The sequence below is a fragment of the Etheostoma cragini genome, chromosome 18 (genome assembly GCF_013103735.1).
Source record: "Etheostoma cragini isolate CJK2018 chromosome 18, CSU_Ecrag_1.0, whole genome shotgun sequence".
Lineage (NCBI taxonomy): Eukaryota > Metazoa > Chordata > Actinopteri > Perciformes > Percidae > Etheostoma > Etheostoma cragini.
Genome location: NC_048424.1, coordinates 21,081,648 through 21,108,772, shown reverse-complemented (window position 1 = coordinate 21,108,772; position 27,125 = coordinate 21,081,648). Strand labels below are relative to the sequence as shown.

Below are 27,125 nucleotides of genomic sequence, written 5' to 3'. Positions count from 1 at the left end.
CCGCGCTAATTGCCGCGTTATATTATTTATCAGTCGGAGTTCCAACTAGAAAGCCAGATGTTGCCTAGCAACATACCCCCTTTCCTCGGATTTCCGAGCTCCGAACCCGGACAACCCTTGTGGACACCAAGGAAGAATTACGATATCCGAGGTGCGAGTCGGAAAATAGAACGCAGCTTAACTGTGAGTCAACCTACTCAGAGTTGATTGAACCCACTCGAATCATCTATTCTGGAATCAAAAACTCAGTTTCCCATGTAAGGGTAAACCAACTCAGAGTTCAGGGTTGACCTCATTAAACGTTCATTAAACCTCCATCCCAAAACGGACCCCTGATCACATGACTTTGGTAATATTAAATACATGCACATGCGCAAGACGGATAAAACCACAGTTAAACACTGGCTGTGACAGTCAGGAAGAATGAGAATTACCTTTTATGATAACTAAAGGACCATGACATAAAGATGTCCCTCCCAGATTCCACAGATAACAAATGGGTCTAACACTAATAACAGAATACGTAACTAAAGGATTAGTGAGCTGAACTTTGTCCTCAGATGAATACACCCAACAAGCTCTAAAATGGTGACAAACTAAATGTGGTCTTCCTGGTTCCCTTATTTTCCAATTCACCTCTTGTGAGAAGAACTCCATCTCCTGAAGTCAGTTTTTATCTTATAGTGGAGTTGCAATGGCTGCAGGGAAGGAAAGTTGTGGACTTGACAATCTTGCATTTGATGTGAGTACAATGACTTATAATAAATATACTGTGTGTTGGCATTTTAAGTAGTCTTTGTAAACACAGTCAGCATCACCAAGCACCGTAAACATTCAGGAGAAAAACTGCTTTTGATATATCTTGTTATCTTATCTTGTTAAAGAGTAAAGATTGCACTTCATAGTTCTAATTATATCTGCTACGGGCTTAGACTAGTGAGAGTAACGTATGCTGGAAGTTTCTAAAAGTTCTGAAACTTTTGCTGACAGTTTCTCTAACCTCGCACAGCCTTTAAGCAGGGCCCACACAGCACTATGTAGTTTTGATTAGAAAAAGAGCATAAAGCTTCACACTTTCAAATTCATTATACAGAAACACAAAAATAGAGATGACAGACATTAACAGATAGATGTCTATATGTTGTTAAGATGTCAATCTACCTGAAATGTCCTTCTGTTACACTATACAAAGTTCAGAATGTTAAAACAAAATGTTGGTGCTGCAGATGGATGTCATTGATCATCAAAGAGGAAAGGACAGAAAGAACGAGGAAGACACAAATAAACCAACCTATGGTGTGACTGATGTTCCACCCTGGTACCTTTGCACTTTTCTGGCCATACAGGTGGGTGTGAAAAGGACTCTAAGGTTCTATAAATGTCTTGTGAATATTTTCGTTTGTTGTGGCTGTTGAACCCACATTGTTATTGGGGTAATATAAAATAGCATCCTAAAATGTTTTATATTTAGTTTTGAATCACATGTTCTTTATAGGTAGGTCTACAGTTAAAGGAACAGGTCAGAAAACTAACCAGTGACAGCAGTGTACTAGGTTCAATTCCAAAGTGCTGCTGAGGAGGTTCTGGTTAGCCCAAAAACAAGCTCTGAATTATTAGCATTTCTTTTAACCATCACAATCACCTTGGGCGGAACTAAGCGCCGGATGGAGCCACGTTGCCGGTGCAAAAAAGCCAAGGGAAGGAACTTGTTTTGGTGGAACGTGCGCATTCAAGAGTAGTTTTACTCGTGTGACAGAAAACTCAGATTGGACAGATAGTTAGCCATTTAAAATTATAACAAAGAAAGCAGGTGACGGACATTCGGTCAAAAAGAGTGAGATGCGGCAGTATTTCCAGCAGCACTGGGAGATCCCCAAAGTGGGCAGTCGTGCATAAAGACTATTTTATTTAACCTTTATTTAACCAAGAAGTCCCTTGAGATTGAAATCTTTTTCGAGAAAGACCTGGCCAAGACGGCACACCAGTTACAATATAAACAGAAATACAGCATAGAAACAATCACACAGAGGAAAGGATTTTTTTGAATTACGTGGCATTTTAACATGGCCTTAAATTAATTTATTGGGACTAGATCATTTAGATGGCGCAAGTTTTGCAAGTTTATCAGTGGCCGTTCAATTAAATTGGTGACATTGTCAGTTGTTAACATTGATAATTGCATAGTTGTGAAACCAGGTGCACTGCTGGGACTGGTCCGTTTTTAGGCCTGTCACTTTAATTACATATTGTAGCTGTCAATTACTCTAAATGGAAAGGATGCATTGTTTTATCAACCCAGAGACAGAAAATGACGTGCTAATTTTTCAAAGGATGTCATCAATACCGTCAATTCATCATTGTCATCACTGTTCCTCCCCTGTGCAGCATTACCTGACAGCTTTTGGTGGGATTGTCTCCATCCCCCTCATTCTTGCGGAGGGGCTGTGTCTGCAGCACGACAGCCTGACCCAGAGTTGTCTCATCAACACCATTTTCTTCACCTCGGGCCTGATCACTGTGCTGCAAGTCACCTTCGGTGTAAGGTCAGAGTGCTGGTGCTAGTTCATCGCACCACTCATCCTCCTGTAACAAATGATTGGCAAGATAGTTATACCCTGGGAAAGGTTTTTTTTACTTAAACACTCAAATTAGTCTAATTCTTAAAGTTCCAAAAGTTGGTATATTTATGTTGTTGATGAATTAACTATGACCAACAGAGCTTACAGAGACTTAGCTTCACGTCCCCATTGTTTCTTTTGGGTTTAGTCTCACTGCTCTCATCAAACCATTTTCAAGCAACAGCGGGTATCTGCAAAAAAAAAAAAAAAAAAAAATGTGTATGCTTCCTACCCAGCACTATAATAAATGAGAGACACACTAAGCAGTTAGCTGGTAAAGAAACAATAGTAACGGCTATAGACCTAAAATATTTCTTATGCAGTTGTTAACATGTTAGTTATAATATTAATATATAATTACTAATACAGTATGATTAATACAGTATGCAAGTGTTCATTTTTACCAAAAAACTATTGACATTCCCATGAGCTTCAACTTAAAACTGGGTTTACTGTTAATTTACAAATGTTAGCATGTAAACTAAGATTGTGCACATATCATTAAACCTATCTGCTAAACATGGGCGTGTTAACCTTTTCATTGTGAGCATGTAAGCATGCTGACATTAGCATTTAGTACAGTCTGAGTCCTACTGAGCTTGTCGTGTGGCTGTAGACTCTAGTCTTGTTACCTTGTACAAATATTCTTTTGTTAGGCATGTTTGACATCATTTTTGCTAACAATAACTTCAAAAATAGATTTAGTAGTAGGCCTAATAAAAATCATTAACACCACCATATATAATTTGTATTTTTATGTGACAGAAATGTTTGTTTCTATCACACCTGTAGGCTTCCCATTCTGCAGGGCGGTACATTTGCTTTGGTGACCCCGGCCATGGCTATGTTGTCCATGCCGGAGTGGAAATGCCCAGCTTGGACCCAGAACGCCAGTCTGGTCAACACGTCCTCACCTCTCTTTATAGAAGTGTGGCAGACCCGTATGAGAACAGTGAGCTTACACACTGTGGATCCACAGAATTGATAAAAACCCAACAAACAGGCAAAGCAAGCACTTCTGTGGAGCTAATAATTAATTCAGTGAATTCCTTTAGCTTCTGTCATGGGAAGTAACCAGTCAAATTGGTGTTAAAGTCACTAAACCAAAGAAAGAGTGGTGATGTTATTGTGTTCCTGTCCATAGCTGCAGGGGTCTATCATGGTGGCCTCTGTCATCCAGATCCTGGTCGGCTTCTCTGGGCTCATCGGTTTCCTCATGCGCTTCATTGGCCCATTAACCATTGCCCCCACAGTCTCTCTCATAGGCCTGTCACTGTACGATTCAGCTGGAGACAAGGTTGGCAGCCACTGGGGCATATCTGCTATGTACGTAAGCGCTCGCCTTTTCCTTCAGTAAAGATGGTGTCACCACTCACTTGTTTCAAGTATAATATCAGTCTATACTTTTGCATCATCCAGCTAATGACAGTTCTTATACACACACACAGGACCACAGTGCTGATCATCTTGTTCTCCCAGTACCTCCGCCGCATACCAATCCTTGTTCCTGCATATAGCAAAGCCAAGAAACTGCACACCTCAAAGTTCTATATCTTCCAAATAATGCCTGTATGTTCAGGAAAGTCATCCCAATACACTCAGATACATGTTAAAGACTATTATACTACATTATTGATGGCATATTTGTTATTATTTTATGGTTGTTTGGAAATACTGACACTAATATTAGATATGTATTAGATTCTGCTGGGCATTTCGGTCTCATGGTTAGTCTGCTACCTCCTCACTATCTATGATGTCCTACCATCGGATCCAGCCCAATACGGCCACCTGGCTCGCACTGATGTGAAGGGAGATGTGTTGAACAAGGCTTCCTGGTTCACATTTCCTTATCCTGGTAAGACCACAAAAAGGGAAAGCAATTAGTATAGTGGGTGTAGAATCAGAAGGTTTACGACATTGCTGAAACTATCCAAGAATTGCCATTTTGACTTCTCATTCAGGTCAGTGGGGCATGCCAACTGTGAGCCTGGCAGGTGTGTTTGGCATAATGGCTGGAATAATATGCTCCATGGCAGAGTCTGTGGGGGACTACCATGCATGTGCCGGGCTGTCAGGGGCGCCACCCCCTCCTAAGCACGCCATTAGCCGGGGCATTGGTGTTGAAGGGCTCGGCAGTTTGTTGGCAGGGACCTTCGGCACAGGCAACGGCACTACCTCATTTAGTGAGAATGTGGCTGCCCTGGGTATCACCAAGGTGAGATATGAAAGTGATGTCAACATTATAGTTTAACCTTCATTTAAACTGCATGATTTCATAACTAGGTTGATTAAGCAAAACTCTCATATTTCAAAACTACTTTTACTGTGTAACAGGTAGGTAGCCGAACAGTGATTCTTCTGAGTGGAGTTTTCATGATTTTGATTGGGATGCTGGGTAAAATTGGAGCCATCTTCACCACCATTCCCACCCCCGTGGTGGGAGGGATGTTCCTTATCATGTTTGGAGTCATAACTGCAGCAGGAATTTCTGATCTGCAGGTAATGCATGATTTGATATTTAGCCAAATTGATTCCAAATGCTTTGCTAGTATTCAATTGTTGTATTCTTTTATTTCTGACATCTCATTTACAGTCCACAGACATGAATTCCTCCAGGAATATATTTGTTTTTGGTTTTTCCATGTTTTCTGCACTCGTTATTCCAAACTGGATAATGAAGAATCCAGATTTCTTAGAAACAGGTACACTGTATATGACATTACATTACTTTAACAGCTTACATTCAGTATTTTATCTTGATAAGAAAAGCAATTGATGGATATCAATCTGAAAGTATTTTCACTGTATTGCACTAATGTTTTTTGCCCTTTGTGTGTGACTCAGGTGTTAAAGAGGTAGACCAAGTGTTGCGCATATTGTTGACCACACACATGTTCGTGGGAGGGTTTCTTGGCTTCTTCCTAGATAACACAATTCCTGGTAGGCTAAAGTGGAAGGCTGATAATCCCACAGCAGTCAATGCATGTGAATGTATGTGTGCCATAGAAAAGACAATGTGGTCTAATAGTCTAATTCCACTGTCTCAGGGACCAAAAGTGAGCGTGGCCTCTTAGCCTGGAACAGAGTACATCTTGAGGACTCAAGTTACACCTTGTCAACTGAAGAGGTGTATGACCTTCCCTTTGGCATAACCTCTTGCCTATCGTCCCAATCTTGGGTTCGCTACGTCCCCTTCTGCCCATGGAACGGCGATAGATCTGAGAACAGGTTGCAACAAAATGCAACAGGGCCGACAGAGTGAGCAACTGCCCCCCAGCACAAAGGTCATTGGTGAATACTTCTAGCTTTCTAGTTTGCTGAACTAGAGGTGGAGTGATACAATGAAGTAAAAAGCATGCATGCCTCTCTATATAGGTCAAACTGCTGTTTCTGAAAAGTGAAAAAGGGTCACAGAAATATTGTCTTATTCAATTTACACTGCAACCATTACTGGTTGATAAGGTAGTTTATGTTAAGGTATTTCACTGTCCTATGTATCAAACTGCCAGCAGTGGGTTATACGATATGTTGCTGTGTAAACCATGTTTTCAATATGCAAGCCTATTCAGAAAATTAAATGTGTGTGTAAACTAAAGCTCTCACATTCTGTCAACACCAATTAAAAGAGAACTAGAAAATGGGCCAGCTAGCTAGGCTAACAGCTACTTACCGGTCAACCCTTAATATTAACAGTCTATGGTCAACCCACAGAGACAAAAAAAACTCGATCAAAAGGAAATTAAATTGAGCCCGTATGTATTATCACGCAGCTCTATTGTCGTGGCTTCCTTATAAATGGTTTTTAAAAGCCACTTTATAGCCTTGAAGATACATATAGACATTTCTAAGTCGTTTCCTTTCAAGCTATTTGGCTAGCTTTAGCTACCCAGTTGTTTGGCTCGAGAGGCTGACTTGATGTCGCTTGGCTCGTGTGGTTAATACAAATCAATAACGGCTTTTTTTTTCAACTCACATTCAACAAAACAAATTGGACAATTACAACAATTAGATAAAATTGTTAACAAACTTACATTATCGGCTTCCGTTACAACGATAAACTGTCTCTCTCCCGTGACTTTCGCTTCAAATCGTCCACACCTGTCTCAGGCTAATTGGCTGGAGCACTGTGGGGATTGTAGTCCTATATTGTCATGTGTTTTTTGTTTCCTATAGACTATTTAATTACCAGTAAAAATGCTATATCGTGATATATATCACAATTGATTTATGAAATGACCTATATGGAGACAAAAGATTTTGGCCATATTGCCCAGCCCCATTTTTATATAGGCTACGTTATATGTTAGTATTTAATATACTTTATGTGTGGACTGGATCCATCCTTTGGTTAAAAATGCCATATTTCTGAGAAAGACATTTTTAAAAGGGGTCAAATTTGACCCGAGGACAACAGAAATACCAAAATGTCTCCTCTCTCTCTATCCCTTTCTTTTCTTGCCATCTCAAACCACATCTCAGCATTGGTCCATTGGTCCATGTGGTCCATACAAGCACTCTTGCAGCCATTTAGATCTCCAAAACCTGTCATGCTCGAAACATCCAGGGCCAAGATTTTCACCATTTGCCAGGGCCAGATGGATTACTCAGCCTCATCACAGCAGGGTCCCATTGGTGTTCATTAACAAAGCCAGACAAGAAGTGAAGACAGCATCCTTTAAGGAACAGCTCATCCTAAAATATAAACTCTAATCCTCCCCATTGTAGCTTATTAGTACTTTGCAGTGTCTGCCTTATCCAAAACAAGAGGGATTTAGTAATCCCTGATTCATCAAAAGACTTGACACTACTTTGTTTCCACATATGTAGGATTATTATAAGAGGCCTCGGGCATGCCAGAGATGAAGAAATTCACTCTGAGGAAACTGAAGTCCTGGAAAAGTCTGAATCACTTTCATTTATTTATACTGCAGTGTTTCTTCCCCTCTTGAACACTGGAGGGGGCTACAACCTATACCTTTGTCTGAAGTCGGAACCATTGACTGTGTGCAAGTGGCTCAGAATCCGAGTCACACATCTCTCTTCTGCAGCATTGTGACAAATGGTTGGCAGTTACCTAACAGTGACAAAGAAAGAGAATGAAACATGACAGAAACCTGAAACATTTGTCAATCGGTGCATCACTTTATCTAAAGACCCTCTGGGGTACTGATAACGTGTCCAATGTGCCTGTGGTCGACAAGGCCGTGAAAATAACCTGATCATATAATCCATAACCCATTATGTTGCATATGTATATACTCACTGATGACATTCCCTTAAGCAAGGCACTTTGTCCTAACTCAGAGCCTATAAACTGTGGGTTTGGCAAGATAGTCTGTTAAATGAGTAAAGAAAACTGACATAATCCAACACACAATTCATAACAACGTGCAAGAAATACACTCAATGCATATATTTTTATATACAATATACACTACATTATTTGCCACAGTTTCTGAGGATAAAACCTGAACTTTCTTAACCCTCCTGTCGTCCTTGGGTCAAGTTTGACCCCTTTAAAAAATGTCTATATCTGAAATATGAGTTTCTTTTTAACCAAATGACCACAGAAAATGGATTGGATTCCATACAACGCTCTTTGCAAATACAATTGATCACTTTCATTCCTCTGATCTTAACTATTAGTCAAAATGATTAATAATTTCTGCTTTTTTTAACTCAAATATTAGGTGTAATTCTATATATATATATTCTATAAAAGGGTTATTGGCCATGAATTCCAAAAAGTAGTGTAAAACTAGTAAGGTGGTGTTAGTGAAAACTACAAAGAGTCTGAAAAAGGGATAAAAATGTCAAATGTTTATCTGTTTTTTACCCGTTGTCCTTGTTGTTAACCCAAGGGTTAAAGAAAAAGAATGTTCCCGAAAAAAAGCCGTGAGGACAACACAAGGGTTAAAGAAATACTTTTCTTTAACCCTTGTGTTACCTCCCGGGTAAAAACCAATGTATGTGGTATATGTATGTATATACATATAGGCCTATGCCTATATGTGAAGGTGAAAGTGAATGCGTTGATGGCAGGGACAAATCTGATTGAAAGTCTGTTGACATGAGGAATACTGGAGTAATGTGATCTGTCCCACAGTCACCCGGCTGAATCTAGATGAATATTGTCGTCAAGCGTCGTTATAGGCTATATCATTTCAGCTGTGCAACTGGAGGCGTTCGTAGAAAACGGTAAGGACATATCTCATTCCTATAAGGACATGTTTTCGGTCAACAGTCAAGAATTCTTCTTAGCCTCAACAAAAACTTATCTCTAGGAACTGCGGTGAAGACAGCCTCCACTTCGAAAAACAACCAAAGCCTTGTTATTTCGTTATTAATTTGAAGTTAGCTTGTTTTCGACTCGTTGTAAAATGTACTAAATGAAAGAAAATTCCAGAATTGCAATGTAACGTTAGTCTACTGCAGTTATCTAAAAGCATAACAATTTTTTTTTTTTTACTGCGTCACTTTAACCGTCATCTGTTCCACCAACAAATTGGCAGCAGAATACATACGACTTTCTAATTTGTTTACCACTTTTTGGGGCCGAACGTACTACCTAATCATTTATGCAACATTCACTGTATCAAGCACGTTATCCAGAACAGGGCGGTATGAGCCAGCCCTGTCAAGTAGCTAGCGGAAGACAGACCACAACAGGAAATCAAAGATCATATACGGAAATCCTACATTCAAAATAAAAGTACTACAGTATTGGAGAATGCACCTTGGATCTACATTGAGAATGTTAAAGATACCGAAGCCATGCTTCAGGTACAATTCAACCTACCTCATTTTTTATATTTATTTTTATTTTTGTTTTATTTAGCTCTGTTTAAACAGTGAATGGTTTTAAATCCCAATGTCTTTCTTCATTCATGGCATCAGTGAATTGTGTCTCCCAAATCTAAATACTTTTACTCTAAGCCATAGCTGTAATTGTGGTAAAGAATAATAACTTTGAAAGATATATATATATAGACGAGCAGAACCTGCCTTTAAAGCCCAGAAAGGCTGTGTAATCATTCAATGCCACTATCTCATTGGGTAATTAAAGCCCCACATTTACAGAAATAGTAGTTATGGCCCTGTTTTGAATCCACAGCAGTGGAGAAATTCTAAACTGTGTGCTATGTAAGTGAGGCCTCACTTGCTATGCCAAATGTAGGTTGGAAAAGTTTACCAAATGTCCGCTGTCAGTTTCATATTGGACAATTAGGTAGCACAAATGTACCCAACAGTGATGGTCTCATTTTTGTGTGCAGTGTAGGTTACAATAATATATTTGAAAATATGATTAGATATAAAATATTTATTATTAAATAATATAAATTAAGATATTTTTTTTGCCTCGTTGTTTTCTCTAAATTGTTTCTTTAATTATTTACGTTCACATTAGTATGTTGCTCAATAAATGCTTTACTTTGAAAGTATACACCGGAAGTATTGTTTTTTTTTATTATGGCTAGCTAACTTTTAATGCTTGATACTGTTTGCAAAACCCTCAACCGTTCGACCCGTCAACCATTAGTCAGAGTCGTTGATTACCGCAAGGCTCTCTAACTTTAGCTACAACCTCTTGATAGTATCATCTTTGGGGTGTGTTGGCCGTTTTTATTTATTGTGTTATTGGCCCAGGCGTTATTTTTGTGCTCTATTTTTTATCGTTAAAGTCAAGCCGTTATAACGATGAACCGGCTGGTGAGATTATGCTTCGCTTGGGCCAACACCTTTCTGCAGGATAACTAGCTAGGTGTGCCGGTCACTGTCTAGGAGCATGTTCCCGTGAGCCCCTCCATCTTCGAGTCAGCCAAGGGCGATACACAACGTTCACGGCCGAAATCAACAAGGTAGGCTAACGTGAATATTGGCTGCCATGATTGTTTTGAAATCTTGTATCGTACCAGTGTTGCTAGTCACTGGCGTCCGTTTGTCTTTAAAGAGAAAGGGACATTACAGCCTGTTTTCTTGTCTGAAAACGGCCTACGTTACGTTAACTTGAAATAAATCCGTTAAATAATGTTTCGTGAGGTGGGCGGCTACCGGTGGCGTAGTGCATGACGTCGGCTAATCCGAAATTTGACAAAAATAGACAGTTAAAGAAGAAAAGACAACGTGGATGGAGCTGGGTCAGACGAATGAAGTCTATGCTATCTTCCTGTGATGGCAGCCCACCAGTCCACCAGCAGACGCCCTGGTTTATTAAGCCTTTATATCATTTACCATATTATAATTATTTTGCCTGATAATTGGTCCACAGAACCTGTGATAAATTTGACATTTTTTGGGTCCCGTGCTTGGGCTCATTGAAGACCTGTGACGTCACCATAATGTTTGGGCTGAATCCCATTTCTCCATCTGACCCCCTAGTCCTTGGTCCTTAAGGGCTAGGGGTGAAAACATATCACCATTGTATCACCATACAGTATTGATCACAAACTTCCAAGATGCCGTCTGTGTGTCTATTCACAAAAAACAGAGTCAAATTCCTTGTTTGTGTACACACTAACTTGGCTAATAAAGCTGATTCTGATGAGGAAAAACATATTGTAAGGATGAAATATGATTTGACAAGCAAGAAACGTTATTTATGTGCACTTGATTTGTAACAAGCCACAGTCCATCTGTTGTAACTGATTAACCTGGTGATTCTGATCAACTTTTTTTTTCTCTTCATAATAATAATTTCAAACCTGTTGTTTTTCAGATTGCTTTTGCCGCCTGTTTCTTTCTCTGTGCCTGTGTAAACTATGGAGACCACTCGGGTGACTCTGGCTGTCAGAGGAGAAACATCCCCAGGTATGGCTGCAATGACAACAATAAAAAGTTACAAAATTATCTTTAGCCTACATTTAAAAATAGCTATGTTATTGGCTTTTTCATAGATGATCTATTCGATCTAATACTCTTTCCCCAGATATTAAAATCATAGTTTAAATTATGACACAGTTTAGTTAATCCATGTATCATGTAATCATTTAATCTGGCAAATGTAAAAAAAAAGAAATTCATTTTTTTTTCATTTTCTTGTTTAGGAAAGGAATTTAAAATGTGTTTACATTTAAATATTATATCCAAAACTGCAAAAGTGTTTTTTAATATTAGTCATCTTTGTTTTATTATTTTTTTAATTTCTGCTGAAGTTACATCAGGTAAAAACATTGACCGTGGGTAAAGATGGACGACGTGTCTCAGCTTTGCCCCGCTGTACAAAAGGAAAGGCAAAAACTCCTGGAATCAGACACATAATCAGCGTGATCAGAACTACCTATGACAAAAAAACACTCTTTGGCGAACATTTTTTTGACGTTTATTTTGATTTAAAGAAATTATTTTGGCCAATGTCTTCTCTGCTAACATGGAGGGGCGGGGTTTATTAACTATACTGCAGCCAGCCACCAGGGATCGATCAAGATGTTTTTAATTCACTTTTGGGGAGCTGTCACTCCCAATTTCCACAGGATGCGGAACGGCTGCGGCGGTCCCCTGCCCTCCGGAGCTGATACACAAAGCTTCTATTTCTGCTGGATGCTGGAGAGCTCCGCAGCAATTCAGCACACAGCAGATAGTGCGGCAAAGGAAGTCGAGCACAGAAACCAAATAAAACATCCGGTTAATTTTCTAAATAAAATAGATCGTGCTCACGGCCGATTATAATTCCCGGCACTACACCTTGAAAATATAGCACTCTACTCCTCTGGATGGAAATACACTGTTGTTGTGGTTCTATTCTACATGATCTTGCGAGATCTCGTGGGTCATCGTGACTTCAGCTGTCCGTCACGACCGCAGCCGTTACACAACGAATCCGGACCTGGTGGATGTTGATTAACGGCAAAGCATGGAGCCGACACGCAGTGGAGCCAATCTGCAGCCATTACGCATCCTGTGGAAATTGGGGGTTCAAGCCCTCCCTCTTTTATTTATATATATATATATATATATATATATATATATATATACACACACACACACACACACACACACACACACACACACACACACACACACACACACACACACACACACACACACACACACACACACACACAATCTATGGGTAAACTAACAATTTGAACATTCCTAGGTGAGGTGATTGCAGTTGTTGGCAGCTGTGAAGCCCTGGGAAGCTGGAGCCATCAAAAAGCTGTGACCTTACATCCTGATGTCAATGATGGGTAGGTTAAACTTAATGCGTAATGGGTCAGTCATTAAAAACATTTTACATTGATTTCCTCTACCAGTCTTTTCTGTTTGTCTAAAATGTGAATGTATGTTTTGACTCCCTGACAGAAACAGGTGGACTACAACAATCACTGTGCCTAAAGGAGTGTCCAAGTACCGCTATTTTAAAGGCTTCATTCTGGAACCAAAGGTGAGCAGAGTCTCCTGTCTTAATGGTGGTATAGTCCTAGTAGACGTATTGATTTGCTCATTGCTGTCAAAGATGATTGAAAGCAGTATTGGCAAAAGATAAATACTGTTTAATTAAAAGTAATTTTTGCATGACTTGTGATACTTTCAGCTAGGGTTGGGCCGATGAACGATGCCATCAGCTCCTTGACTTTCCATAATGGCATATAATCTCAAATAAATTCTTGTCCTTGGTTTACATAGTTGAGAGCTACTGGTACAATTACAGACGCACTTATTTTTCTAGTCAATAAAACGCACTCTTTTCTGGGGAGAGAACATCAGGACTGATAAGCTGACAGGCATCCTTTCATTCACAGTGATGGATATAGCTGCTGCAGCAGGTTTTTATGGCCACATGATTTGTTGAGTTTGGATGACTCGCACAGCCCCAGCACTCAGGCCTACACAGATAGATGCAGTGAGATGCTTGAAAATGAATTAACAAAATTGAATTTGAGCACATTATCACAGTTCAATCAGTTAAAATCATAGTTCCTTTAATGGACAGCCTATAAGGCTTAACTCCTAACAATGATATCTTGGTCCATCTTGATATTGCTCTGTGGTAATCGTCATACGCCTAACCCTAATTTCAGGTTTTATACCAATCCATACTTTTCCTGTTACAGCTCATCAGCAGGAGGGGGGAAAATCCACTGACTTTGAAAGAGTATGTTGGAAGCACTAGCTCCTCACTTGAACCTCTGCTGTATACAGTTGACGTACACAAACACAATGGGGACCAAAGTTTCCCTTGAAAGAAAGAGACCAATCATAAGTCAGTCAGACATTTACCTGAAAAATGATATTATCCAGCTCTCTCTGAGTATTATCTATCTTCTAGTATTGGGTGTGTTACTACGCCCAACAGTTGATGCCAGTTAATAAGTGATCATCTGCGTGATTCGTGTCGTGATATATATTTATGCCGTTGAAATGCGGCTTGAAATTTAAGAAACTGAAGTTACTCATTACATACATTCCTGTAGAAACTTGTTAGCAGCAATACAATTTTTAAATTTATAGACATCATAAATGTGATGCTACTAACATATTGTTGCTACAGTTAATGACTTTATTACAGATAAAGAGAGCAGCTTGTAACTAAAGAATTTTTTTTTTTTTCCTTCTTCACTAACAAATCAACTTTTCAGATTTCAACCCATGGTGGCTGACTGCCCCAGCTGGAGATTGGTGACTATACCAGCTCTAAATCTTTTCTCACTCTCTGGTCCAAAGACGGCCCTCCGACCAGACTGAAAAGTAGTTCAATGTATCTGATTTGAAAACCCTAACGTTGTTCCAAATATTGAAATTGCAGAGTGCAGGGGATCCCTGTCAAGTGATAGTCAATGTGTGGGAGACCCATCAACAACCCCGCACAATGAGCCCCACAGGTATAAAACCACAAAGAACGGTGCACGTTTGGTAGAATGTGTTAGGGTCAAACCACCCTCTAAACACCCCATTCCCTGACCAATCACCATATGCAACAGTTGCCCATTGACACTAATGTAAAGTTAGTTCTAACAAATCGCACTGACAAAGAAGGTTATTATTTCAGGGATAGTCAAGTCTGACCTTTGGCTTGTTTTAGGCAACTTGTACATGTCAAAGTTCCTATTAGCACCTGACTGCAGTGTATTCTCCTGAACCACTGTCTGTAATCTACGGTTAGCCTCTCCAGCTTTGTGCTTATTGGCCAGTGTGTGTATTCTTTGGCAGGGGGCCACGCTGGCTGGAATAATCTATAGCCATGGAGGAAACACTGCAATGCAGTAGATGTCCTCACCTGATATTGTAGACCTCTCTCGTCAGATCACCATTGTGTTGGCCTAACACAGCTAACAAAGCTCATTCACAATGAATAGTTACAATCATGTTTGCCCACTGATTTCCTTTTTTGACCTTTGACCCCAGCCAGCTACCTACCTCACCCTTTTTTCTTTATTTTTCCTTTCTTCTAGCAAATCATACTAGAACACTTTTCACAGTTCAATAAGAATTTGTTACAAATATGAGGTTTCTTTTTAAATCGAACCCAGAATTGTTCTGTTTGTGTGGTTTCATAAACTTAGTTAACTAAGTTAAAGATTTATCTGAAATAATAATATTTTACTTTTTAAAGTGACTCTTGAAGTTGAGGCAAATCAAATTCGGAGGCTTAAATGTGGCATCTTGGTATTGATCTGATCTCCATCGCTGTACTGTAGAGATTCTTCTATCCGGTTTCTAATGCACTTTTCCTTCATTGTAGGACCACACCTGAATATTGATGATGGACAATTTGGAACACACAGTAAGTTGGATAAAATAACTATGAAGCCACGGCTCACTACAAACACAAAACCTATAACTAAAGGGCTCTCTTCATTTACAGATCAGATAGAAATACTGTAAAACAAAATTTCTTACTGATATGCTTAATCCGTCTTTGAAATTGATAACCCCATAGACCACATTGTTGTCACTTCCTCTGTTTTAGTACATCAGAGGTTTGTAACCAGAACAAATAGTTGTCTCCTGCCGGCTTTTGGCCCAGTTCTCTGGTCAGCACTCACGGGAGACAGAGGGAAGAAACATTGTTGTCACATGCTTCCCCTCTCTTTTTATAGATGGGGTGAATTGTGTTGACTCCGGATGGCTCACATGCCAGACAGAGATCCGGCTTCGTTTGCACTTTTCTCAGAAGTCTCCCGTATCCATCACTAAGAAGAAATTCAAGAAGTCTCGCTTCAGGTAGGGATGACACCAAGACCGAATTAAACCTCTTAGCATTCTGCCACCTTTTTTTTTTTTTTAGAGTGGTAACGGTGGGGGGGCGGGATGATTAGTTGGGGATAGCAGGTGTACAGTAGACTACATAGAAAAGTAAACAGCATTTAAAAGATGGGAACCTGAATTTGACATACAGCACATCACTTTAGGCTTTTTGAATCATAAATCAGAAATATAATTTAATATATATTTAATTGAAATAAGTTGACCTCTAGTTGACCCGGAAGAGTGTGCGTCACATGTAGGCTGAGTCCTTGGCAGCGGCCCAGGTTCCACTCCAACTTGCTGCCACTTGCTGCATGTCACCCCCCACCCCCCTCTCCCCTTCCCTGTCTTCAAGGCTATCGTGTCAATTAAAGGCCATAACCCCCCCCCCCCCCCCCCCCCCTAAAATCTTTACAAATATATTGTGAAAGTGTATAAAGCTTAGTACATTATGATATGAGTTCATGATGGCCATTCTCTTGCTCATTTATGTCTCATAAATTGTTGCAGCAATTTATGAGTTAATACCGTTTGCCACAAAGATTTGGTGCACAATTAACAATTTTTTACCACTCAAATTGATGAAGAATTGTCATACATCCCTCCAAAATACTTAAGGCATTAAGATCAATTTCCAAAAGATGAATATTTTTTTGTATTCTTCTTTTCAGTCAACTTTAGCATGAGCTCATAAACATATGAGCACAACTGTATATGTGACTTTCAGTATTTAAGTATCATTTGTGTGACTTTTGATTTGACTTACCCATACAGAATCAAGCTGACATTGGAGGGCTTTGAGGAGGAGATAGATGAAGACGAGGATGAGCTCAGTCCTACGTGTTGGCACAAGATGACCACCACTCTGGAGAAGACCACCACTCTAGGGATCAGTATGATCAGTGCCAACAGCTATAAGTCGCGCCACTCTCAGCCTGAATGTGGGTATGGACTGGGGCCCTCTCAGTGGACTGAGTACAGTATCCACACCATGTACCCAGACAACCTAGAGCTCACCTTTGAGTTCTTTGAGGTAATACACTTGTGAATACGGCCTCTGATAAACCAGTGAACCCATTTCTTGATAAGCAATAAAATTAGTTTTCTTGACAAACAAATACACTTAAAAAAGGGAATTGTAGCAATCTCATATCATATCTGTGTTTACAGGAGGATATGAGTGAGCATGTAGTCCAGGGGGATGCTCATCCAGGATATGTGGGCACAGCTTGTCTCCTGTCCTCCTCTTTCTCTGACAATGGTATGGACATCGGAGTAGCCACACTTCCAATTATGGCTCGGAATTCCAGGCAGACTATCGGGAAAGTTAGAGGTAAGATTTTTCACAAATGAATTCCACACTGGCTGACAATTATCTGACTATGCAAAGGCAAGGCTGAATGTTTGCACAATGTACATTAAAAACCTTGTTGACATACTTTGATCCCCTGTTGTAGTGGATTACCTTGTAATCCGGCCGATCCAGTCGTTTCAGTGTGACATGAGCTCCTCCTTCACCAAATACTGGAAGAAAAGAAGTACTCTGGATGTGGGCCACAGAGGAGCCGGCAGCACACATGCAGCCAAGTGAGTCATCCTGTCAGTCTTTCACAAGACGGAGTGCTTTGTATTATGGAACACAGACCAAAATACAGTGGCTTGTGAAAGGTTTACACACCCAAGCTAAAGTTAAAAAGAGGAATTAAAAATAATTCAAAACATTTAGGAAAATCCAACCTTTTAAGGACACCAATTTTCTTTGTGAATGAATAACGTATTATAAATAAATAAACGTTCTTCCTTAAAATACAGGGTTCATAAATATTTATTTAAGTTAGCTTAATAGCTGGTTTGATGTGCATTGAGAGATGATCATATGGAATGTTCCCCATGCCTATATCTATGAATGGTGAAGGGAATGTGATGATGTGGGGGGGGCTATTTTAATTCCAAAGGCCAAGGGAACTTTATCAGGATGCATAGTATCCTGATTCATGAAATAACTGGTCTTTAAAAATAAAACTGTGCCTGCCTCTATGGGAATTTAACATAGGGGGGTGTATACTTATGCCCCCTGTATTTTAAGGAAGAACATTTATTTATTTACAATACGTTATTCATTCACAAAGAAAATTCGTTGTCTTAAAAGGTTGGATTTTCCATTTTTTTTTTAAAATTAAGGCATTGAGATAAATTTCCAAAAGATGTTTATTCATCTTTGTAATCACCTTTAGCCTGGGCGTGTAAACTTTCTCAAGCCACTGTATATGATTAATAGCACAACTGTTTGTGTCAATAGGCATGTATAATTCTGCATCTGTTAACAATTTGTTTTTGTTTTTCAATTGTCAATTTGTCAGGCATCAGAGAATCAGGGAGAACACAATAGCCTCATTCAAAAGCGCTGCCATGCATGTAAGTTATGCATAGGATTAAGTCATCATAAGTAAATCCTTTTAACATGACTCCTGCCTAAATTGTGTTTCTTTTGTGTATTTTAGGGTGCAGCCTATGTAGAGTTTGATGTTCACCTCTCCAAAGATGCAGTTCCTATTGTATACCATGATCTGACGTGCTGCATATCCACCAAGAAGGTAAAATAAACTGTTGTACTTGAGGATTGAAGTGTTAAATCTGAAATCTTATACTTCTTGCTTGGTATTTTTGTTTGTCCTATGACTAACATTAGCTCTAGAAAAATGCTAAGCTGCACACACGTATGTCATATGGATGCTTATTTAAAAAAAAAAAAAGTTCTGCCTGATAGCTGACCCTTGGTAACCAATCATTAACCGCTAGGCAACTTTTAATAATTCATTTAAAAACATTTTTTAAAATAATTTTGTTTTTAACCGCTTAACTGATAATCAGTTAAAACTAGTATTTTGGGTAAACGGTTAACCAGTTATTTATTCACATTTCCTTCTTTCTATCCCCTTTACAGAAACATGACAAGACGTCTCTGGAGCTTGTTGAGGTGCCAGTCAAAGAGTTGACATTTGATCAGCTGCAGCTTCTGAAGGTAAAAACCTGAATGATGGCCAAAACTATGCAAATAAGACCCACTTTGAAGTAAACCTTTATTATCTGTTATCTAATATATTATTTATTCTTGCTGTGAGAAGTCAAAATGTCTGTCGCGTAGTGCTTCCCCTACAGTTAGGAAAGGTGCATCTTGCACATTAATAATTTAGACTTGCACATTCATGCAAAGAAACTGCTTAGAAGCTGTGTAACTGTGGCTTCGAAACTCTAACTAATGTGTTTAAATGTAATTATTTGTTGATTATAAAGTAAGTAATGAATGCTTTGTTTTGGTGAATAGCTGGCCCACGCCACTGCAGTGAAAGAAAACGATCACAAAGGTATTTTTTTGTGTTTTTTTACCACTGTCTGCCGGGGGGGGAAAAGAAAGAGGTTGCACAACATGTTGAAAATCGACGTGCTTTCATTTCTGTGTTGATGAATATAATGTTACCCGCATACAAACTGTAGATCAAAAGACTAGCATGATTGTATTACAAAGCAGAGTGATGTAAGCTGATCGGATTAATTGCAGATGGTATATGTGATGTCATCTGTTTGTTGTGTTGCTCAGATCTGGTGGACGATGAAGATGAAATTGATGAGCATCAGCCATTCCCTTCACTCTCACAGGTAAAAGACTTTACAATGATCATGGGTTTTAAATAGCTTATCTAATCAGTATGAACGGTTCTTCTTATCTACACATACTTAGCATTAAACAGTCAGGAACAACTTGGCCTGTCTGGCTTATCACCAAATTACCTGTTAAATTCTTGATACATGATTTGTTTATGTATTCATTACTTATGGACTTATGACTTTTGGTCTTTTGTCTTGTCAGAGTCACACATAAATGTACAGCATCCTTCATCTGTCTTTTACAGATCTTCCAGGCCATTCCTGAGCATGTGGGCTTCAACATTGAGCTCAAATGGATCTGCCAGATGAAGGTGGGTACAGGTAGTCAAAAAGACCGATGATGTAATCATTTGCTCCCTAAATGGGCCTTAGGGGATCTCCAGTAGAATAAAGAAAAGCAGTATTTACTTTTGATTTGTTTTGACTTGCTCAAACTTAACACACGTACTGCAAAGACAGTTTGGATTGTAGAATGCAGTGTGAAATAAGGATGAATTCTGACCGTAAGCTCACACGATTATTGCTTTTTATTGACAGGACGGGTCATGGGATGGCAACCTATCATCCTACTTCAACATGAATAAATACCTCGACATCATCCTGTCCTGTGTTCTGCAGAAAGGCGGAAAAAGACGCATCGTCTTCTCCTGCTTCGACCCGGATATCTGCACCATGTAGGCATTGATAAGGCTGTATAAACTGTACACTATCCAAAAACACAATTACTTCCCAGTCGTTTTAAAATCTTGTGACAAATTAGGCTTCAGTCAGTTCAGGGTTATTTTATTATTATTATTATTATTATTATTATTATTATTATTATTACTACCAGTCAACAGATGTAGATGTAGTTATAAATATAGTAGACGGTCTACAACTGCTGCTGACATCCTTTCATGTGTTTCCCTCAGGGTGCGTCAAAAGCAGAACAAGTACCCCATTCTCTTCCTGACTCAGGGAATTTCAGAGAAGTACCCAGACATGATGGACATCCGCTGCCAGACCACACAGATCGCCATAAGTTTTGCCCAGAGCGAGAATATTCTGGTGAGCATTTGTTGCAGAAAGTCAAATAATTATCCTAATGTGTACACTAAACATTCCAGACTTTTGTATAATGACCCCCTAGCCTTATTTCATCCCTATGCCAGTTTAAGTGCTATAAGTGCACACATGGACCAAAAATAAAGCACATATTGTAATAAAAAACAACAAAAACAGCAAGATTGGTACTCTGAAAAGATATTACTTGCATTAGAATGTTTTGCACCCTTCCTTAACAAGCATTGCTGCAGTCCTCTTGAGCAACGGACTTATACAAATAGTTGACCCCTCCCACATCAGACCACAACAGTCCACATCACAAACAAGTCCGCTAGCATAGCTCTGTCAGCTGTCTTAAAACATCCTAATTGGTTTTAGCAGTTGCAAAAATGGACATGCAACATAACCTGACATCACTTGTTGTGTTGAATGCTCATCTGGAGCTGAATTAGCTAACTTTCAATCTGGTACATAAAATATTAACCAGTGTATACCCAACATGGGAGCAAGTAGGTAGGTAGGTAATAGTCCATTCTCTTTTAAAATGAACTTAACAAAAATGATAAACAAGACCACTCTTTCTCACTGGACTTCCTTGTTGGCTCCTTTAGGGGATCAGTGCCCACGCTGAGGAGCTGCTCAAAAACCTTTCCTACATTGGGGATGCCCAGTCTAAAGGCCTGGTGGTGTTCAGCTGGGGAGATGACAACAACGAGCACGAAATCAGAAAGAAGCTGAGAGAGCAGGGCATCGATGGGCTCATCTACGATAGGTAGGTTAAAATGCAATGGACTAATCTGTGGCTGCCACATTGGTCCTTAGGACCTGGACTCTGGCAGCGTAGACCACAAACACAACCCTTTCGGTTAATGTGAACGTTCAGCATAAAGCAACAAAGTCGTACAAACTTCACGATCTCAACATGTTTGCAGAACGATTTTTATATTCAAACACTTATTATACTATCCTGCCATTTCGGTTCTGATAAACGTTCCTATGATTTGTAATAGGAGGGACTCTAATGCAGGACACTGTCAAGGATGCAGATGAAGGTTAACAGTGTTATTGCATGGTGGATGGAGGTGGAATGAGCTAGGAGATGTGTGGTTGAAGTAGAGGGCATGGAACGCAGAGAAAAGGCTAGAGAAACTGGGGCAAAGTAGATTAGTTGGCAAGCAATGGTGTGGCTTGCTTTGGTGGCTGGTGGTTTGCTGGCAGGCTGAGGAGTATGGCCCTGAAGCACCAGAAAATACTACCGTGTTAGGCAGGGCCAAATACAAAAGGAGATGAATCACGGGAAGACTAGTCTCACTAAAGCGACCTCAAACATTTTAACAGCACATTAACATACTGCTTGGGGTGTGAGGTGTAGGTCATCATTAGGCATGATGCATATACCCCCCCTTGTAGGCTGGACACATTCAGACACTCCAGGAAGACACGTTTTCTGTCAGATACATGCTTATCGCTTGCTAAAGAAAAATGGTAATCACTGGTTCCGGTCTCATTGCTATTTCCACGCAGGTGTGCCTGAGGTGAGAGCCTCCCAACTGGCAGCCATTGATATGTTGTTTTTAGTGCTGTGCATGAGATAAACACATTAGCAACGGCCTTAGAATACAAAATACCTGTGGAGATGATGTACTGTGGAGCTGATGAGTTAATAGAAGCAGCTGTGCAGACTGGACAGGTGAGGTGACTGAGCCGTAATCAGGAGGAAGAATGCCAGGAAGTAGACACACACCAACACAACGCAACACAAAAGAAAAGGAAAACAAACTGGGAAACACAAGGAAACCCCCAGGGTCATGTCCTAGACCGTGTTACCCAACAGCACACTGCAAACTGTACAGCACACACTGTGCTGTTGTTTGTTCAGGCCGAAGCCACAGTCATTAAGCAGGGCGTTTAGTTTCTATTAATTTGATTACTGCATTTATAACACTGCTCCTTGTTATGTCACTGAATGGTCAAAGGCCTTTCCTAACGGCACAGTATTTTAGAGTTCAAGCTTATATCATAAAGCATTGGAAGACATGTTAATTACTTGGCATCTGCTAAAACTGTTGACAAAAATAGTTAGATTTTCCATTGATCATGTTGCATGTGAATGTGAATCTGTTAAACAAGAAGGCTTTTACATAAAGCTTTGGTTTCCAGCAGGTTGAAATAGTTTCCAGAGGGCCTATTTGTTCAGTATACAGTGACATTTGGTTGCATTTTGGCCCATGCGTTTTACAGACCCCCCGCCCCAAAAGCAGACCATTAGCTTACCCTATTTAAAACCCATCAGTCCTTGCAGATTCGGAGGACATCTCAATTTAAGCCGTTTGACATCAAAGCCCCCCCCCCACACACACACACACACACAAAAATAGAGACGTAATAGCACAGGATGTACTGTACAGTTTGTAGTGCAGTGTTGGGTAACAAGCAGTGTGCCAGAGTTATGATGTGCAGTATGTACAGTAGATCGTGGACACATTTTCTTCTAATGTTTACATGGATATCTATATATCCCTATACTCTTTACTGTGAATTCTTTTTTTCTTTTCTTTTTTTATACAGTAAATATTATCAAACAAAATTATTTTTATGAATGACAGAGAGAAACTCAATGATCTAAGACTAGACTGATCTAACTGAAGGCTGTCCTTTTCCTTTAGTATCTGTGAGGAGCAAGGAGAGCAGCCAAACATCTTCAAGGTGGAAGAGCAGCACACCCTTCAGGAGGTTATTACAGAGGAGACCCTAAAGAGTGCCAGCTGCTCCTGCTACTCCATTCCCTGCTCTGTGGCTCCCTGCATTAGCTCCAAGAGCTGCTCTGGCAGCGGAGAGTCAGATTCTGGCCTCAGCTCCTCGTAAAGATCCCTAAACCTCAATGGACCACACCGCAGAATACACACCCAATAGGCTCTTGAGTGGGTATGTGCAGTAAAGTCTTGGAGGACCAAGGTGGGAATGGATGATCAAGCAAAAACTTTCAACTACATGCTTTCTGCTACGGTTAATTTTAACAGTATGAAAACCGGAATCCATAACTTGTTTGAATAAACACAATGGCACACTGAACTAGGCTGTCAGCTGCCACGTACAAAAAGAGAATGATTCCTTGGAATGCGTTTTTAATTTCTTTTCAGGACAGTATTTACAGGTCTTAATTATAGTGGAACAATTTGGAAATTATACATCCAATGGGATTTATTTAGCTGTTATGTCACATTGCTTCACCGTCTTAAGTCTCAAATTGAATGCATACGATTTTTTAACGGTGTAAAAGTGTAACAGAACTACACATTGTATGTAACAAAGATGATAATGTAGCATCATGTGCTGTTTCTGCCACTGTACTTTTTCTGTGCATGTAGCCATTATACCTCAACAGTTTTATTTCCATTATCTCAAATTGAGTGAGTCATAGCTACTGATTGCTATTTCAGTTTCAGCACAGATGGGGAATGTGGAATGTGCAGGTTGCCATTAAGAAATGCTCACATCCTTGTGTATGGTCTACAGAAATTAGAAGAAGCCTTTGATTGATTCATTTCTTTTTGAGTGGACTGTTGAAAGCAGTTGCTTGGTCTTTTCCACGCCTCCTAATTGAATTTTAAAGACTTGTTACTTATTATTGTAAATGAATGATATGCCATTGTATTCTTTTTATCTACTTGATTTATAGAAAAGCAGGAAAATGTTTAATTTGTGACACTGTACATACATACCACAGCCTTATAAAGGGAGGGGGGGGGGATCAGGTTTGTTTCTGTTTTAAAACCACCAATACCTCACTCATTATCGATTTAGAATTGACTTGAGTTGATATGTGTGTACAGATTTAACAAATACTGCCTATGCTTCCTTTCTATAGATCCAATTTAACGTCACAACACATACTTTTTACTGCATGCCAGATATTTCTTTGGCACAAATTACACTTGGAGATAATGCGTTTGCTCATTCATGATTAGCATTTTAAACACAGCGAAACAAATCCATGTATAGCATACTGTCTGTATATCGGTCTCATTGCACAATCTCTTAACTACAAACTAATGATTGCCTTGTGCATGGTCTTGTAAAGCTGAATGATTCTACTGTGTTATATGAACTGCTACTTAAGGACAGACGAGTGTAAAATGTTAATGTAAATTAAATGACAACCTATATTTGTTTATTTTGTCTTTGACTTTCGTCTTACACATTCTTTTTTGGTACACACTTGGTTTGGCTGCCGACTCGTCTTGCTTTTCAAGTAATACAGAGTGATTGTTTTGAATAATTAGGTTGTAGTTGACTCCTTGATCTGGAATGACCTGCATTTTACTCTTTTACTCAAAAGCTTCACTAACTACTGTAACACCATTTTCAGGACACACTATGATAAAACATTTTTAAGTTGATACTTCCAGCTAGTTCTAACAGAATTCTAGATCATTGAGTTATTCACAAAACTAAGCTTTAAGGAATATTCCCACAAGTTCCTTGTTTACCTAAAAACCCAAATGTATGAGCATCTAAACAGGTTTTGCAGGTTTTCCTTTCTACTTGCGGACTCTCCGTGGGATAATAGCTCGGCTTAATCTATCGCACAGATCTCGCACCCAAATTACATAAAAAATATGTATGCAAATACAATGGTGTTTGGAGGCCAAGGTCAGACCTGAGGTGCTGCTGTAAGACTGCTGTACACCGATCGGTCCTGTTTAGACTGCTGTACACCGATCGGTCCTGTTTAGACTGCTGTACACCGATCGGTCCTGTTTAGACTGCTGTACACCGATTGGTCCGGTTTAGACTACTGTACCCTGAACAGTCCTGTTTAGACTGCTGTACACCGATCGGTCCTGTTTAGACTGCTGTACCCTGAACAGTCCTGTTTAGACTGCTGTACACCGATCGGTCCTGTTAATCCATTTAACCACCTACAATTTGGCTTGCATAATTGGAAACTTTGGGTAATAATGCCTTTGGTTTGACTAAAGTGGTCATTCTTGGTAAATGTTACATTTTACTCAAATGAAAGATCATCCCTGACTGATTTATCATTTGTGAGAAATAAACGGTGACTTTAAGTGATTTTCAGTCTGCACATGAGCCCATCTTACACAAGGCTGTAAGAGAAGATAAGAACAAGTCCCATTAAAATCAGCTTATTGACTCACTCCATTTAGCTGCACCTAAAGAAATGTGGCTTAACCATTAATAAGGAATAAGATAACACATTGCACACCCAGCAGTAGTAGGCGCCACCCCCAATGATAATATGGGTTTTCTTTTCTTATAAGGATTTTCTTTGGCAGTAGTTATCGGCGTGTTACAATTAGACTTGTAACATTTGGTCGTAGTTTTTTTTTTTATGTCAGCTCGTGACTTTTATGTATTGCTCGTGTGCCAACAGCATTTATGCAACACTCTGAGTCTAGTGTCTGTATACTGGTTCCTACTAGTTCCTACTGGTTCCATCTGGTCTGTAAATGTCCTGCAGGGCGGTGTGTTCAGAGCAGTGGCAGTAAACGTGTACAGTGTTGATTACAGTTTTTTGCATGACTTGACATGACATTACATTAAGTATTCTCTTTATCAGCAAAGTGTAGGCTACTTAAAAACACCATAAAGCATATCTAACCCTAGCTCTTTAAGACATCCCAGATAACCCTTTTGGTTTCCCAGAACGTTCTCATAACGTTCCCTGAAGGTTAGATCAGAAAGTTTTCTTAACGTTCTGGGAACGTTGATTTTTGGTTACATTGAACGTTCTCAGATAGGTTCCCCTAACGTTGCAACCTTTAGAGAACGTTCCCCTAACGTTGCAACCTTTAGAGAACGTTCCCCTAACGTTGCAACCTTTTGAGAACGTTCCCCTAACGTTGCAACCTTTTGAGAACGTTCCCCTAACGTTGAAACCTGTAGAGAACGTTCCCATAACGTTGCAACCTTTTGAGAACGTTCCCCTAACGTTGAAACCTTTAGAGAACGTTCCCATAACGTTGCAACCTTTTGAGAACGTTCCCCTAACGTTGAAACATGTAGAGAACGTTCCCATAACGTTCTTTTTTACATTCCCCTAACTTTTACAAAACAACCATGATACCAATTCTATTATTACTTTAAATTTAAATTATGTGTTCATGAGCGGGAATGAATTATACATTAGCAGAAATTAATAAACAGGCAAACTTGATGGGATTTAAAAAATATATACATATATACGTGTAAATGAATCTGAATCAGTATTATTGGCCATAGACACATAATAGTACAAAGGTAGTGTCCAGAGCCTTTTAATGTAGCAGGTCGAGTTGGAGCTTACATTATACTCTGTGTTGGAAGTTTAAAGGAATTAATGTAAACTGGAATTAATTATTAGTAATTAGTAATCCTTTGCTATGATAATGGATATTTAAAGCAAAAATACTTAAGGGAAGTCTGGTCTCGAGGATGCTGAGTCAGTTAATGTTTTAGCGCCCTCTGTTGTACAGAAACACAACGTACACGGATAATGTTGCTTCTTTATGATTTCTTTCTTCTTTAGGACAGTACTGTATTATTTCTTTATGTTGAGAAGTGGTAAAAACGTGATGTGATACGGTGTACAACTTGTTAAAG

At 39.5% G+C, this 27,125-nt stretch overlaps 2 protein-coding genes across 6 annotated transcripts; both read left to right on the top strand.

The window, feature by feature from the left end:
* The first annotated feature begins 609 nt into the window (after nt 1–609).
* Nucleotides 610–6,178, top strand: LOC117961801 (solute carrier family 23 member 1-like). Its single transcript, XM_034900739.1, has 12 exons — nt 610–742; nt 1,227–1,346; nt 2,386–2,543; nt 3,411–3,570; nt 3,763–3,944; nt 4,067–4,187; nt 4,320–4,476; nt 4,583–4,836; nt 4,956–5,120; nt 5,215–5,323; nt 5,466–5,561; nt 5,669–6,178. Exons 1-12 carry the CDS (start codon nt 695–697, stop codon nt 5,881–5,883), a joined length of 1,785 nt encoding a protein of 594 aa, XP_034756630.1. The 5' UTR covers nt 610–694; the 3' UTR covers nt 5,884–6,178.
* A 2,621-nt stretch (nt 6,179–8,799) lies between these two features.
* gpcpd1 (glycerophosphocholine phosphodiesterase 1) lies at nt 8,800–23,488 on the top strand. 5 transcript variants are annotated; one of them, XM_034900850.1, is made up of 22 exons: nt 8,800–8,819; nt 11,338–11,429; nt 12,718–12,808; nt 12,924–13,005; nt 13,676–13,716; nt 14,201–14,240; nt 14,368–14,443; nt 15,304–15,345; nt 15,662–15,785; nt 16,584–16,842; nt 16,980–17,142; nt 17,267–17,396; nt 18,170–18,224; nt 18,311–18,403; nt 18,754–18,831; nt 19,135–19,174; nt 19,408–19,466; nt 19,721–19,786; nt 20,013–20,149; nt 20,387–20,522; nt 21,131–21,291; nt 23,186–23,488. In XM_034900850.1, exons 2-22 carry the CDS (start codon nt 11,381–11,383, stop codon nt 23,382–23,384), a joined length of 2,121 nt encoding a protein of 706 aa, XP_034756741.1. In that variant the 5' UTR covers nt 8,800–8,819; nt 11,338–11,380; the 3' UTR covers nt 23,385–23,488. The 5 variants fall into 5 exon arrangements, with proteins under 5 accessions (XP_034756741.1, XP_034756743.1, XP_034756740.1 ...); XM_034900852.1 differs by lacking the exons at nt 8,800–8,819; nt 23,186–23,488 and adding exons at nt 10,140–10,480; nt 21,534–21,829; XM_034900849.1 differs by lacking the exon at nt 8,800–8,819 and adding an exon at nt 10,143–10,480.
* The last annotated feature ends 3,637 nt before the right edge of the window (nt 23,489–27,125 follow it).